General features: G+C 39.2%; 1 protein-coding gene across 3 annotated transcripts in view; it reads left to right on the plus strand.

The window, feature by feature from the left end:
- The window catches only part of mapkapk5 (MAPK activated protein kinase 5), a 144,383-nt gene extending 129,597 nt beyond the window's left edge, over positions 1-14,786 (plus strand). For all 3 annotated transcript variants that reach the window (XM_060906875.1, XM_060906873.1, XM_060906874.1), the window contains 5 exons: positions 1,671-1,791; positions 1,933-2,063; positions 11,071-11,186; positions 11,287-11,391; positions 11,471-14,786. In XM_060906875.1, the coding sequence (XP_060762858.1) occupies positions 1,671-1,791; positions 1,933-2,063; positions 11,071-11,186; positions 11,287-11,391; positions 11,471-11,565 (568 nt within the window). In that variant the 3' untranslated portion in view covers positions 11,566-14,786. The remainder of the gene's footprint in view (positions 1-1,670; positions 1,792-1,932; positions 2,064-11,070; positions 11,187-11,286; positions 11,392-11,470) is intronic.
- Positions 14,787-15,891: the final 1,105 nt, after the last annotated feature.

The raw sequence follows: 15,891 nt of genomic DNA on the forward strand, positions 1-15,891 counted from the left end.
GCTGGCCAAGGTGTCTGGGGAGAGGGAAGTTTGGGCTTCCATGCTCAGACTGCTGCCTCCGTGACCTGGCCCCAGATAAGCGGATGAAGATGAGATGAGAGCCTAATACATCTTGGTTTGTTATAGCTGTATGTTCATGTTTCAAGCCTTGTTGTTTAATTCCGATTTTTTTTTGCTCAAATCAGATTTGCCTAACTTTAGTTAATATTTCATAATTACAAGTGACCTGTATATCTAATTGTAATTTGAACTCCTCTGTCCACCGAGATGGCATGCATGCGCACATTGATGCGTTTTTGCACAAGTCATCTGCATCACCACCAACAAAAAAGCGTTATATTTTTAAGACCACTCATGGTATTAAAACCAACTAAACGGACATGTATGTATCACCTTTTGCTCTGGAGGAGGGCAAACAGTTTGTCAACTATGCATGATCAGGTCGAGAGGGTGCAAAAAAAAAAAGTCAGACGGTTAGCGCTTCCTGTTTTCACAGCTATTGTAGCTGTCCTCCATTGTTATTTTGGTGTGCTGCCAGTGCTGGTTGATGACAGTGCTCAGTATATGCATATATGTAAAAAGCCATATGAATTCCAATCTGACCATTCTCATTCATGTCACATGGCCATGAATTGGATATGTATCGGATATCTATTTATGACTACATATGAAAGTCTCAAAATCTGATATGAAAAGATCAGATTTCTCTGCCCACACTATCCTGTAAACATCAGATCTGTGTCACATTAAGGGGGAAAAAATCATTTCAGCCTGGTAATGTGAATTTAGCCTTAAAGTCGTCACAGCAGTCAGTATAGGTGAGTTTTAATTTGCATGCATTGGATATAAACTTGGCAGCACTAGATGCAAGCTATAAACCTCTGCAGAAATGGTTACAAAAATCCAACTTTGTTTGCACAATTACACATTACAGATGCAAATGTGGGGCGGCACGGTGGTGTAGTGGTTAGCGCTGTCGCCTCACAGCAAGAAGGTCCTGGGTTCGAGCCCCGGGGCCGGCGAGGGCCTTTCTGTGCGGAGTTTGCATGTTCTCCCCGTGTCCGCGTGGGTTTCCTCCGGGTGCTCCGGTTTCCCCCACAGTCCAAAGACATGCAGGTTAGGTTAACTGGTGACTCTAAATTGACCGTAGGTGTGAATGTGAGTGTGAATGGTTGTCTGTGTCTATGTGTCAGCCCTGTGATGACCTGGCGACTTGTCCAGGGTGTACCCCGCCTTTCGCCCGTAGTCAGCTGGGATAGGCTCCAGCTTGCCTGCGACCCTGTAGAAGGATAAAGCGGCTAGAGATGATGAGATGAGATGAGATGCAAATGTTTGAAGGCACAGTCTTCATTATTAATTATGAGAGACAGAGCATTTGAAACATGCTTCCTTTAAAAGCACCTAATAATTTTTTTATTTTTGAATCAGGAGCAATCCGGCAGATGATATTAGCAGATCAATTTTGGATTATATTCCCCAAAAGTAGTTAATTTGATGAACTATTACATCAGTTTATTTTGTCTTCCTATTTTAGTTCTCCCTGCAGGGCTTTTCACGTTCTTCAAATAAGATGGACAACAGCTTCAGACGTTTGTTATAATTCACAATGTAAAAGACTTCCTTGGTTTTAGCATGACTTTTAGCATGTTTTTTCTCCCCCCTCCTGTCAGGCTGCTGAAGGTAAAGCCTGAAGAAAGGCTAACCATCGAGGGGGTCTTGGCTCACCCCTGGCTTAATTGCACTGAGGCTTTGGACAATGTGCTTCCTTCTGCTCAGATGATGATGGACAAGGTTGGATCTAATTAATGCATAAAAAAATCTACTACAAAAAGTAGAAAATATACATTTTACAAAAAGAGAAGTTTTTACAATCTTGTATTAATGTAGCCATTCAGTAATTTTTGCTGTGTGCTTCTTGTTTTCTGTGAGCAGGCTGTGGTCGCTGGGATCCAGCAAGCCCATGCAGAACAACTGGCCAACATGAGAATACAGGACCTTAACGTCAGCCTGAAGCCTCTTAGCTCTGTGAATAACCCCATTCTGAGGAAGAGGAAGCTGCTCGGGTTGGTTTCTTTCTCTGCTTTTGTGCTTTGCCTCAATAATTAGTTCAAGGGACCTCATTTTACAAACTGTATATGATCAATTTCTATTTAGGAATCATTCACAGGAACACTTAGACAAAAAATGTGGTGATCATGAAATGTTAACAGGGAAAAATTATTCATATCGTCCTGATTTTTTTTTTTTTACTTGCTAATGTGAACTTCAGTTGAAAGGCTTTAAATAGTATAGTTGTCTTGAGTTACTGAATTTTTACAAATTATACTGTCAAGCATAGCTTATTTTTCAGTTGCATGCAGAAATTTAAGGAACATTTAGCTGATTACTTGAAAGAAAGTAATCCAAAAGAACTCCATAAATAAAGCCAAAGACGACTACTCATTGAATTATGACAAATGAAATGGGGAAGAGCTGATGTATGCACTTATGGTCGCTGACGCACTGCAGTGGCTCAAACGTATTACTGCAAGATTCAGTTCATTCTCGCGTTGAGTAGTCGTTTTGTTTTACATCCAAATATCAATACATTCATACACCTCATTTCAGTATCGGACAAAGTTTTATTATGTTTGCCCAAGCCTCCTGACACACTGTGACTTGTTCTTGTTGTGTCATTGTTTTAATCATTATTCTGTTTGTAGCCTGATACAATGATTTTAGCTGGTTTATTTTTGTGATTCTTGCTTCCATGTTCCGTTGGTAGATTTGTTTGAAATTTGCATGCTTTGTCTCAGTGGCCATGGTTTCAGTACAAAGTAAACATATGTTGACTTTGTGTTTCTCAGAGAATAAATGTTTTTTTTTTTTAAAGTCCTCTTTTCTGAAAATGAGCAGTTTTCACTGTTGACTTTCCTTTTCTTAGTACTGAGCAATTTAAAACACAATGGAAAAACCAGTAAGAAAAAGGAAAAAAATTTGAGGGGGGAAAAAAAGTGTACAGTAACCTAGTTGCATAAGTATGCACACTCCTAAACTAATGCTTCAGTTGAAGCACCTTTTAGATTTTCAGTCTTTTTTTTTTTTGTAAGAGCCAATCAGTTTAGCACATCTTGTCATAGCAATAGTTTGTCATTCTTCCTTGCAAAAGCTGTGTCAAACTCTGTCAGATTAGTTGGGCATCTCCTGTGCACAGCCCGCTTCCTATCATGCCACAGGTTTTCAGTTGGCTTTAGATCCAGAATCTGACTGGGTCATTCCAAGCCTTGCTCTTGTTTTAGTGAAGCCATTGCTTTGTTGATTTGGAGGTGTGCTTCGGGTCGTTGTCATGCTGAAATGTGAAATTCCTCTTCATCTTAACTGCTTTAGCAAAAGCCTTAATGTATTGTACCAAAATGGACTGGTATTTGTAGCTGTTCGTTATTTCCTCCATCCTGATTTAAAGCCCCAGTTCCAGCTGAAGAAAAGCAGCCCCAAAGCATGATGCTGCCACACCCATGCTTCACTGTGGGGGATGGTGTTCTTTTGGTGATGTGCTGTGTTTTTTTGCACCAAACATATATTTTTTTGGTATTATGGCCAAAAATTTCAACTTTGGTCTCATCAAGCTGTGCACACACTAGTCCACATGATTTTGGGAGATTACGCTAAAAAATACATCCATACTTTTGGCAAACCTTTTTTCTTGTTAAAGGTTTCCTTCTTGCCATCGGTTAATGGTCATTTAGCACAAAAATCTTTTTCCACAAACCTAAAATTCTTTTGCACAAGTTCTAACAGCATTTAATCTTTATAATAAATACCTACTGATCATATTTAAAGCTGTTTGATGGATTTTTAATGGAAGTTGCTGAGATTCTGGTCTAATTCGAACGATTGTATTTTGCTACTCCACCATCTTGAAACTGCCATGTCTGATGGAGCCTGTATGTTAGTCACCATTCCTCCCTCCAAACAGTTTAACACAGTACACCAGTTCTGTGCACTGGTTAACACAGTAGACTTTCTTACATGTTAGCATAATCTCTTCATCATCATCATCATCATCATCATCTTGCTTCACGATCGCTGTATTATAAGCAGTTAATGTTTACCTCGCCCAGGACAGAGTCCACCAGGAGGCAAGGTATTGTTTTCGGTGTTTTTTTTTTGCTTGTTTCTTACATCACCTATGACGGAGTCCACCAGGGAGTGAGGTATTGTTTTCGGTGGGGTTTCTTTGTGGGTTTTTTTTGTTAATGATGTTACGGGAAAACGGCTGGACCAATCTTCATGAAACTTTCAGGATAGATGGGCATTGGTCCCAAATAGAACCTCCAATATTTTGGGGGTCATCCGGTCACGGTGTTTGTGGCTACTGCTTCATATAGAGGTGGTGGCCACTATGTCATCATGCTGTAAGAGTGTAACAATTGTGCAGTACAGTGTGTTTTGATTGGCTGAGAGTAGCAGAGAATCAAAACCATGTTTATTGGCCAAGTATGTTCACATTAGTCAAGGTCACCAAAAAGGTAAAAATCATTTTTTTCACAATATCTTCCGTCATATTCATCATAAGTGCTACCGGACGCGGTTTGTTTTGTCTGACACTTGTTTGTTTGTTTGTTTGTAAGCGATGGGCATTGGTCTCAAATTGAACCTCCAACATTTTGGGGGTCATCCGGTCAAGGTCACCAAAAAAGGTCAAAATCATTTTTTCGCGATATGTTCCTTCATATTCATCATAAGTGCAACCACGCGATGTTTGTTTTGCCTGGCAACACTTGATTGTTTTGTCATTCCTGAAAGTTGATATTGCACTTTCATTCAATTGCGACTCATACTTGGCAGATTCCACAGAAAGTGTGTCCAAGATGTCCCACTGAACAAAATTTGATAAAATAATAAACTGCATAATTGTGAATTATTTAATTAATATTTAAAAAAATAATGTTCAAAACAAATTTTAGACCTAGATCACCGATATTTGTCAAAAAGTGGATTTAAAAGTTCGACCATAATGCTAATGTTACATGGACGGAGAACTTGCAATCTGAGGACAGAAAGCAAGCATGTCTTTTTTTTTTTTTTTAACTTTTTCTATTTTAATAATGTGTGTTCAGATACATAGTGTTTGATTTGAATTTGATTATGTTTTGAGAGACATCAAATCTACTAGATTTTTCAAATGATTATCATCTCTGTGTGGTTTCTAATTTCGGGTTTGGTGATTAAAAGTACTTTAAAAAAAAAAGGTTCTAATTCAAACCAAAGTATGCCCATATAAAAATAAAATAAAAGCATTAGGTATAATGGAGCAGTGGGACTTTGTCATATCTCCCCCCCAGGTATAAGGGCAGAATGGTCTCATCTACCAGGCTCGGCTTCTGGGCAAAATTGTTTTCTAGCCCTTCTTAACACTGGGTACCATGGCTTTTTACCTTTTTTTCTGACTTCAACATTGATTTCAAAGTCATTTTCTGCTTGGCACCCATGAGTCACTACTCGCTCCTGAAATCCTTACGGCACCTTTCTGGAAGACCCACAGTGAAACTGTACTTCCAGGAGGGGGCCATCAGCCGCCCTGAGCCCACCGAGAGTGCGCCTCATCAGCTACCGCCAGATGGCCAAACAACCTGGTCCATCCACTATGCCGTAAAAAAAAAAAAACATGCCCATGGTAAAACAGAGCTGTAGGACTTCATTTTTTTTCCTGAACCATGGGACTTTGTCACTTTTTTTCTTTTTCTGAACCGTACTTCCAGGAAGCAGGTGATCAGCCGCCGAGAGCACTCGTCGTCGGCCATGTCCGGAGGGCCTAACACCTTGGTCCATCCACTACGCTGTAAATAAAAATAATTTAAAAAATGGTGTGTGTAAAATAATAATAATCCACGGCTTCACCCAGCTTTTAAACGTTCATAACTCGGCCACCAGAAGCTGAATTTTACAGGCACCTCCCTCTACCCCAGCCGTTTTGAACCAGTATGGACACAGCCCAGTACGACGGCGCCTCGGCCTGTTATTTGCGCTCAGCGACTTGTTTCAATTTGATCCATGGCTCTAGCCAGCCTTTAAACATTCATAACTCAGACACCGAAGGTTGCGGTGAAGCCAAATTTTGCAGGCATTTTTAAACAGAAATCACTGTCAGATGCAATCAGATACATAGCTGAACAATGCTTACATTATTTCTTGCTAACGTTACAATGATGGACGGATTATCTTGCAGTTTTAGGTAGAAAAACTGGCCGCCCTTGTATTCATGCCTTGAAGGGCCAGATGTAAACGACTGCTTGCACATGCGCAGTATATGTCGTCAATTCTTCCGGGTGGAGCTTTGCCTCAGAATGAAAGGCGAATGTTAAGCCTTCACAGTGGACAGAAATAACGTTTGCTTGTCAAATTGGCCTATTGTAATGCGAAAGATATTCACAATAATTAAAAATATTTCCAAACGAAGAACTATAGAGTAACTGGTGTGTAATTGCAACATTGTTTCCTAAAACAATCACACAGTTCTGACATTGTGGGGTCAGTTGCAAACATTACAGTGGTAGACAGAATCCATGAAACATTCGCAAATTGAATAATGCATTGCATTGGGCTAGTGGGGACTATTTTCCGTCCATGTAGGATACATTTTTGGGAATAAATCTTTTTGTTGCTTTATTAGTCCAATACATAGTTATATCAAATGGACTTTTAATAATTTTGAGGACGTTTTTAGGATTAGATTCTGCTCTTAGCCAGCAAAACACATGTCAAGCAGGGCAAAAGATCGAGTCCCTCAGTGAATTATTTTGGGGAAATTTGTAAATTATTGATGTTCAGTAGAGTTTGTGATCATATACTTATTTTATTATCTTACAATATTATAATCATGCTGTGTTATCACCCAAATGAGGATGGATTCCCTTTTGAGTCTGGTTCCACTTAAAGTTTCTTCGTGTCATCTCAGGGAGGTTTTTCTTTGCCACAGGCTTGCTCATCAGGAATAAATACATTTATTAGGGATAAAATTAACACGTTTAAAGTCTGTAATTTTCTGTAAAGCTGTTTTGCGATAATGTCTGTTGTTAAATGCTATACAAATAAACTTAACTAATATTTGATGGTAATTCCGGCTTCTCATCCCTAAACAATCATAATAAATCCCTTGCTATAACAAGAAGAGTATTTTATTTTGGTTATTGTGACCATTCTACATTGAAATGAGAGTTGTGTGAAAAGACCTGTGCAAAAATACTTGTGCTAAACAACCGGATACCCTTTCCATCCTACCATGTAGCCCAGACAACTGAATTCAGGAGATCTTGTCACATGTAGGGAGTGACCAGTACTTGCCAGAAATTGCTGCAATTCTTTTTGTGTTGCTGTAGGTCTCTTGGCAGCCTTCCTGACCAGTTTCCTCATAGTCTTCTCATCAATTTTAGAGGGATATCCTGTTCCAAGTAACGACACTATTTTCCCATATTCTCTCCACTTGTTGAATATTCTTTTTAGTGGCCTATCCAATGCCTTGGAAAATTTTGTAACCCTCTCCTGATTGATATTTTTTCAACACTGAGATCCCATACTGAAATCCCTTTGCAGGCCTTGGATTTTCCAGTTAGAGGTTACCAAAAAGATGTAAGAAAACTTCTATAGGAATATCTGTACTTCAGGAATTTGGGGTTAGTCAGTCAGTCACTTTAACTGAAGGTGGGATATACTAATTAGTATTCAACATGAGTTTTAATGTGATTGGTTGATTCTGAACACTGCCACAGTCCCAATTATAAGTGTGTGCACACTTATGCAAGCTGGGTATTGGAAGTATTTGGTTTCTTTTTTCACTAAAACTTTTTACTTGATTTTTATATGTTGCAATTTCCCAATAAAGGTGAAAAAGGGGTTAACTTATTATTTTTTTTAACATCACAAAAAAACGACCATTGTAACAGGAGTGTGTAGACATTCTATATTCACTGTATCTACAGACATGGACAAATATATTGGTGCCCTTCCACGAAAAAAAGACCCCACAACTCTCTCTGAAATAACTTGAAACTGACAAGTTATCCAACATTGTTTATTCCATGTTGAACGCAAATCAGACTTTGCTTTTGATTTTTGATTCAACTGAATGAAAATGGCATGGACAAAAATGATGGTACCCTTAACTTAATATTTTGTTGCACACCCTTTAGCAGCAATCACTGCTAACCAGTGTTGTAGTTGAGTCACTAAACCTGGAGTCTGAGTCCAGTCTTGAGTCCCCAGTGTTCAAGTCCAAGTCATTAAAAAAAAAATCCATTGATCCGAGTCGAGTCCGAGAACAAGACTTCAACTGCACTGACAGTGGCTGTTTTAGCGCCATTAACATTAGTTTGTTCCTGAACATGACATATGAACAGGTGAATGTGCATTCTCTTAGATTAGGGATAAAATTAGCTCGTATTTTAAGTCGTTCAAATTCTGTAAAGCTGCTTTGCGACAATGTTTATTGTTAAAAGCACTATACAAATAAACTTGACTTGACTCTTTGTCAGGGAGTGCGAAGTATTCTGTCAGAGATGGGTGGGAGACGGATGTAAGTGCAGAAGGGGTGCTTATTAATACAAGTGAAGACATGTAAACAATCCAGAACAGCAGGCAAAACTGTAAAACGGTGGAACAGGCAATAGGTTGAGCGAGGCACAAACAGGCTATCGTAGACTAGGCAGAAACTAGGCGGCACGGTGGTGTAGTGGTTAGCACGGTCGCCTCACAGCAAGAAGGTTCCGGGTTCAAGTTTGCATGTTCTCCCCGTGTCTGCGTGGGTTTCCTCCGGGTGCTCCGGTTTCCCCCACAGTCCAAAGACATGCAGTTAGGTTGACGTGGGGCAGCCTTGGGCTGAGGTGCCCTTGAACAAGGTACCTAACCCCTGACTGCTCCCTAGGTGTGCGTGCACGTGTGTTCACTGCTTCAGATGGGTTAAATGCAGAGGATGAATTTCACTGTGCTTGAAGTGTGCATGTAACAAATAAAGGTTTCTTCTGAAACAAAAACAGGAAATCAGGGATCAGGAAACCAAACAAGGAAATGAGGCTCAGTAATGTCAGCAACGTTACTCAATACTTCGCAAAGTGTGTTTTCACAGTTTTTATATAGGTGCACTGATTGTGCCTTAATCCTGTGAGGTGCAAGTTGTTTATGGCGCGTGCGAGAGTCCGCTTGGCATGCGCTGTCCGGAGCGCGCCTGAGAGTCTATCTGATGCACCCGCCAAGGCACGCAGATGTGACACTTGCATGAAATTAATACAAAATTAATGTAGATATAAATATCTTATGCCAAATTATTATGGTATGTTACCAGAAATAAAGAAAAAATGCAAGTTCTTGTCTATAATTTCCGAGTCCGAATGCAGAAGTCCTTAAAATTAGGGCACGAGTCTTGGACTCGAGTACTACAAACCTGCTGCCAACAAGTGATCTTTGTAGCCCTCAGTGAGACTTGCGCATCTGCCAACAGGTAATTTGGCCCACTCTTCCTGAGCAAACTGTTCTGTCTTGAGTTTGAAGAGAGCCTTCTCCACACTGCATGTTTCAGCTTTTTCCAGAGATGTTCAATAGGATTTAGATCAGGTTTCATTGAAGGCTACTTCAGAATAGTCCAATGTTTTGTAGTTCATCATTCTTAGGTGCTTTTTGCTGTGTATTTTGGGTTTTGTCGTGTATTTTGGGTTTTGTCCTATTGGACCCATGACCTGCGACTGAGACGAAGCTTTCTGACAGTGGGCAGTACATTTTGCCTTAAGTCTTGAGATTTCATTGTGCCCTGCACAGATTCAAGGTACCCCGTGCCAGATGCAGCAAAACGGCCCAAAATCATAACCAAGCCTCCTCCGTGTTTCACAGTAGGTTTGGTGTTATTTTCATTAAAAGACTCAATTTTTCTTCTGTGGACATGGAGCTGATGTGACTTGCCAGTTAAGCTTGAGTTTTGTCTTGTGTCGAAAGGACAGGCTCCCAGAATCATTGTGACTTTTCAATATGTATTTTAATAAATTCCAATCTAGCTTTTTTTTCCTTTCAACAATGGAGTCTTTCCATTTGAGCCCACTGTGGCTCAGAAAGTGATAGATGGTGCAATCAGACATTGATGTACCTTCACCTTTGAATTAAACTTTTATTGCTTTGGAAGTTGTCCTTGGCTCTATTTCTACCATTGGCACTATCCTTCTGTTCAGTCTGTGGTCAATTTTCCTCTTGTAACCATGTTCAGGAAGGTTGGCTGCAGTCCCATGGAACTTAATATTTGTAACTGTAGTCATAGGAACATCAAGCTGCTTGGAGATGGTCTTAAAGCCTTTGCCTTTAACATACTTGTCTGTAATTTTCTTTCTGATCTCCTCAAACATTTCTCTCCTTTGCTTTCTCTGGTACATGTTCACTGTGGTGCACACAATATCAAACAGCAGAGTGACACATTTTCTGAAAATAGACTGAATGACTGACTGATTACAAGATTGAAGACACCTGTGATACTAAATAAGGTTAAATAATTAGTTTGAAATATAATCCAATTATTTGTCATCTTTTCTATGGGTACCAACAAATCTGTCCAGACTATTTTAGAATGTCTTTGTAAAATAAACAATTTCTTTTCACACTTTTTTTGCTTTACTCTCTCCTACCAAAGGCATGCAAGTATACATGAGAAAATTGCTTTTAATTTCATTACTTTTCAAGAGGAATAAAGCATTGTTTCAACAAGCTATAAAGGTACCAACAACTTTGTCCATGTCTGTATAAACATCTTTTGAGTAACGCAAACTGAACTGCCTGATATGTTTGTTGGCATGAAAAGTAATTCACAGGCTTCATGATTGGAGGATATGAAACGAGTGCACAAAGTTTCATACAGATTGCAAAGAGTTTTGTTTTTTTCCCGTAAAATGGATTTGGGTCTGGACCCAGTCTGCCTATTGAGCATCACCGTTATAGAGGTTAGGGTTGTTGCCTACTTTAAAGGAGGCATACATTTTGCAGTGGTTTTTATTCAAAGCATGAGAATTAAAATAAAATCCCAGCAAATATGACCAGTGGTTTTTTTTTTTATTATTATAGTCCAAAGCCTAATGATGGCTTTTTCATCAATGACCCTGAAAATGGAACAGAAGACTCCAATGTGGCTCTGGAAAAACTGCGGGATGTCATTGCACAGTGCATCCTACCGCAGGCTGGTAAATGAGTTGGCTAAACACATACATACATACATACACCAGTAAATGGCATATCACACTTATCTTGTCTATATGCTTATTTGGGCTATGATTCTGATAGGAGAAAACGAGGATGAGAAGCTGAATGAGGTAATGTACGAGGCATGGCGTTTCAACAGAGACTGCAAACTGCTCCGTGATGGCCTGCAAGGACTGAACTGGGATGGTAAGTGTTTTAATAATAATAATCATTTCAAGAGCTGTTCATTGTGAACAAGCTTTTTTTTTTTTTCTTCTGCTCTCAGGTAGGGCTTTCTCTGATAAAGTGGATCGCTTGAAATTGGCAGAGATTGTGAAGCAGGCTATTGAAGAAAAAACAAACATGGAAGACTCCCAATAGAAAGTGCTGTGTTTCTATTTCCTTTTGTACTGTTTATTATAATTCTTCTTAAGCAAATAACTGTAAAGTGTAATTTTATGTAAATTGAAGCGCATATTTCCCCCTTCCATGGACACGCTTGCAAGCCTGTTGTAATGCCAAGTTGTTGGTGGTATGATTAGTTTTTATAGGGGAAAAATTACCAACCAAGGCAGCAGCTCTTTGTAATTCATTTGAGATTTATTTTTATTTTTGTTTGAAGGATGCTTGCAAATGTATTTATAAGAAAAAGAAAGCTGTTTTACTACAAACTTTACAAAGGACAAATTAACGTATGGAGGCTTCTTAAATAAAGGTGAGGTAGGGGTCTGGACAGAAGTTGAAAATGAAATTGCAATTAAATATTTCACATTATATCACAACATGTATCAGTTGGGATGCTAAGTAATTTGTCTCCTTTATATCCCAAAATCTGTTACCAAGTTAAGCCATGCTGGCATGATTTTTCTCAGATTATTTTTTTCTGGAGTAACTCCAATATTTACTCCCTTTAATTCAGCTCATACACGGCTCTTTGGTGAATTATGACTTAACATTGCAGCCTTCTTTAGCTGTGTCTGTGAAAAGAAAAATAAATGCTGTATCCATTTTGTTGTTCTTTAATGGAAGTACTTACCTTACATGAGCAGTTTTTTCTGGTGTTTCCCAAAGCATCAGGGTCATAAATCTTAATTTGGTAGAGTCCGTATGTTCATACAAATCAAGTATCTTTTCATAATCTGAACTATTGTATACCATTTTTATACAATTATACAATTTTGGAGAAGATGCCACATGGTGCACAGTTAGGTCTCAGCTCCATGCCAGAACTGCATGTGCCCAAATAATTCTATTATGAGATGCCTGTTATTATTGTGTGATTTTGGTGCCAGCTGGCAAATGTGGATATTATTGATATGATTTAGTGAAAATACACTAAAGAATTTTTTTTAATTCAAGAATTATAATCCGGGGCCTAATAATACATCTGCTCTGTGTCATTATATGAAAGCCAGATTTGATAAGCTGTTCATGAAGACTTTTCTTTTTACAGATTGTCCGAACGTACTTATAGACGACAAAGAAATATGTAACACACATTGTATTAATCATTAGATTCTGATGCTTTGAGAAAGCAGTTTGAGTTAAGGTAATATCGCATCTCTCTCTCTCTTATTTATATACACACAACCCCGATTCCAAAAAAGTTGGGACAAAGTACAAATTGTAAATAAAAACGGAATGCAATGATGTGGAAGTTTCAAAATTCCATATTTTATTCAGAATAGAACATAGATGACATATCAAATGTTTAAACTGAGAAAATGTATCATTTAAAGAGAAAAATTAGGTGATTTTAAATTTCATAACAACACATCTCAAAAAAGTTGGGACAAGGCCATGTTTACCACTGTGAGACATCCCCTTTTCTCTTTACAACAGTCTGTAAACGTCTGGGGACTGAGGAGACAAGTTGCTCAAGTTTAGAGATAGGAACGTTAACCCATTCTTGTATAATGTAGGATTTGTCGTATCTTCCGTTTTATGATGCGTCAAATGTTTTCTATGGGTGAAAGATCTGGACTGCAGGCTGGCCAGTTCAGTACCCGGACCCTTCTTCTACGCAGCCATGATGCTGTAATTGATGCAGTATGTGGTTTGGCATTGTCATGTTGGAAAATGCAAGGTCTTCCCTGTAAGAGACGTCGTCTGGATGGGAGCATATGTTGCTCTAGAACCTGGATATACCTTTCAGCATCGATGGTGTCTTTCCAGATGTGTAAGCTGCCCATGCCACATGCACTAATGCAACCCCATACCATCAGAGATGCAGGCTTCTGAACTGAGCGCTGATAACAACTTGGGTTGTCCTTCTCCTCTTTAGTCCGAATGACACAGCGTCCCTGATTTCCATAAAGAACTTCAAATTTTGATTCGTCTGACCACAGAAGAGTTTTCCACTTTGCCACAGTCCATTTTAAATGAGCCTTGGCCCAGAGAAGACGTCTGCGCTTCTGGATCATGTTTAGATACGGCTTCTTCTTTGAACTATAGAGTTTTAGCTGGCAACGGCGGATGGCACGGTGAATTGTGTTCACAGATAATGTTCTCTGGAAATATTCCTGAGCCCATTTTGTGATTTCCAATACAGAAGCATGCCTGTATGTGATTCAGTGCTGTCTAAGGGCCGGAAGATCATGGGCACCCAGTATGGTTTTCCGGCCTTGACCCTTACGCTCAGAGATTCTTCCAGATTCTCTGAATCTTTTGATGATATGTTCAAACTCTTTGCAATTTTACACTGTCGAACTCCTTTCTGATATTGCTGCACTATTTGTTGACACAGAATTAGGGGGATTGGTGATCCTCTTCCCATCTTTACTTCTGAGAGCCGCTGCCACTCCAAGATGCTCTTTTTATACCCAGTCATGTTAATGACCTATTGCCAATTGACCTAACGAGTTGCAATTTGGTCCTCCAGCTATTCCTTTTTTGTACCTTTAACTTTTCCAGCCTCTTATTGCCCCGTCCCAACTTTTTATGCCTCCGCCACCTTAAGGTGCAGGAGGCATTATGTTTTCGGGTTGTCCATCTGTCTGTGTGTCCGTCCGTCCATCTGTCCATGCGTGCGTCCGTCCTGAAACCTTGTGAACACGATATCTCAAAGGCTAATGAAAGGAATTTCACCAAACTTTCACCATTTGTGTGCTTTGGGACAAAGATGAAATGATTAGATTTTGAGATCAAAAGGTCTAAGGTCAAGGTCACTGTGAGGTCAAATGTCTGTCCGAAAACCTTGTGAACACAATATCTCCAAGGCAAATGAAAGGAATTCCACCAAACTTTCACCATTTGTGTGCTTTGGGACAAAGATGAAATGATTAGATTTTGAGGTTAAAAGGTCACAGGTCAAGATTACTGTGAGGTCAAATGTCCATCCCCAAATCACAACTTAATAAGGCGTGTAGTCTACCAGGCGGAGGCATCCCCATCGACTACGTTGGCGTCGAGTTCTATCTAGTTTGAGATGTGTTGCTGTCATGAAATTTCAAATGAGCCAGTATTTGGCATGAAATTTCAAAATTGTCCCAACTTTTTTGGAATCGCGTGTGTGTGTGTATATATATATCTCACACACACACACACACACACAAAATAGATTTTATATTATATATAATATAAAATCTATAATCTGTGTGCGCGTGCGTGTTTGTATATATATGTGTGTGTGTGTGTGTATATATATATATATATATATATATATATAAATAAAATATATACTCACACAATTTTATATATATATACACACACTAGGGCATCTCAAAAAATTAGAATATTGTGAAAAAGTTCAATATTTTCCATCAGTTATTTAAGAAAGTGAAAATATATATTATAGACTCATTACACAAACTAAAATGTTTCAAGCATTTTTCTATTTTAATTTTAATCAGTATGGCATACAGTACAAAAACATTAAAAAAAATCTCAAAATATTAGAATATTTCATTTTGAGTTTGAGTAAAACAGTATGAACACAGTGTATCTCTCGTCTAGTTCAGTACACACAACCACAATCATGGGGAAGACTGCTGACTTGAATCTTGTCCAGAAGATGATCACTGATGCCCTCCACAAGGAGGGTAAGACACAAAAGGTCATTGCTGAAAAGGTGCACAAGCAACAGGGATGGCCGCAGTCTTGAGAGGATTGTCAAGAAAAGTTGATTCAAGAACTTGGGAGAGCTTCACAAGGAGTGGACTGAGGCTGGTGTCAGTGTATCAAGACCCATCACGAACAGACATCTTCAAGAAAGGGGATACAACTTTCGCATTCCTAATATCAAGCTACTCCTGAGCCAGAGACAATGTCAGAAGTGTCTTATCTGGGCTAAGGAGAGAAAGAAATGGACTGTTGCTCAGTGGTCCAAAGTCCTCTTTTCAGATGAAAGTACATTTTGCATTTAATTTGGAAATCAGGGTTCTAGAGTCTGGAGGAAGAGTGGAGAAGCACAGAATCCAAGGTGTTTGAAGCCCAGTGTGAAGTTTCCACAGTCGGTGATGATTTGGGGTGCCATGTCATCTGCTGGTGTTGGTCCACTGTATTTTATCAAGTCCAAAGTCAACACGGCCATCTACCAGGAGATTTTAGAGCACTTCATGCTTCCATCTGCTGACGAGCTTTTTGGAGATGCTGATGTCCTTTTCCAGCAGGACTTAGCACCTACCCACAGTGCCAAAACTACTACCAAATGGTTTGCTGACCATGATTACTGTGTTTGATTGGCCAGCCAACTTGCCTGACCTGAAC

Source organism: Neoarius graeffei, chromosome 24 (assembly GCF_027579695.1).
Source record: "Neoarius graeffei isolate fNeoGra1 chromosome 24, fNeoGra1.pri, whole genome shotgun sequence".
Lineage (NCBI taxonomy): Eukaryota > Metazoa > Chordata > Actinopteri > Siluriformes > Ariidae > Neoarius > Neoarius graeffei.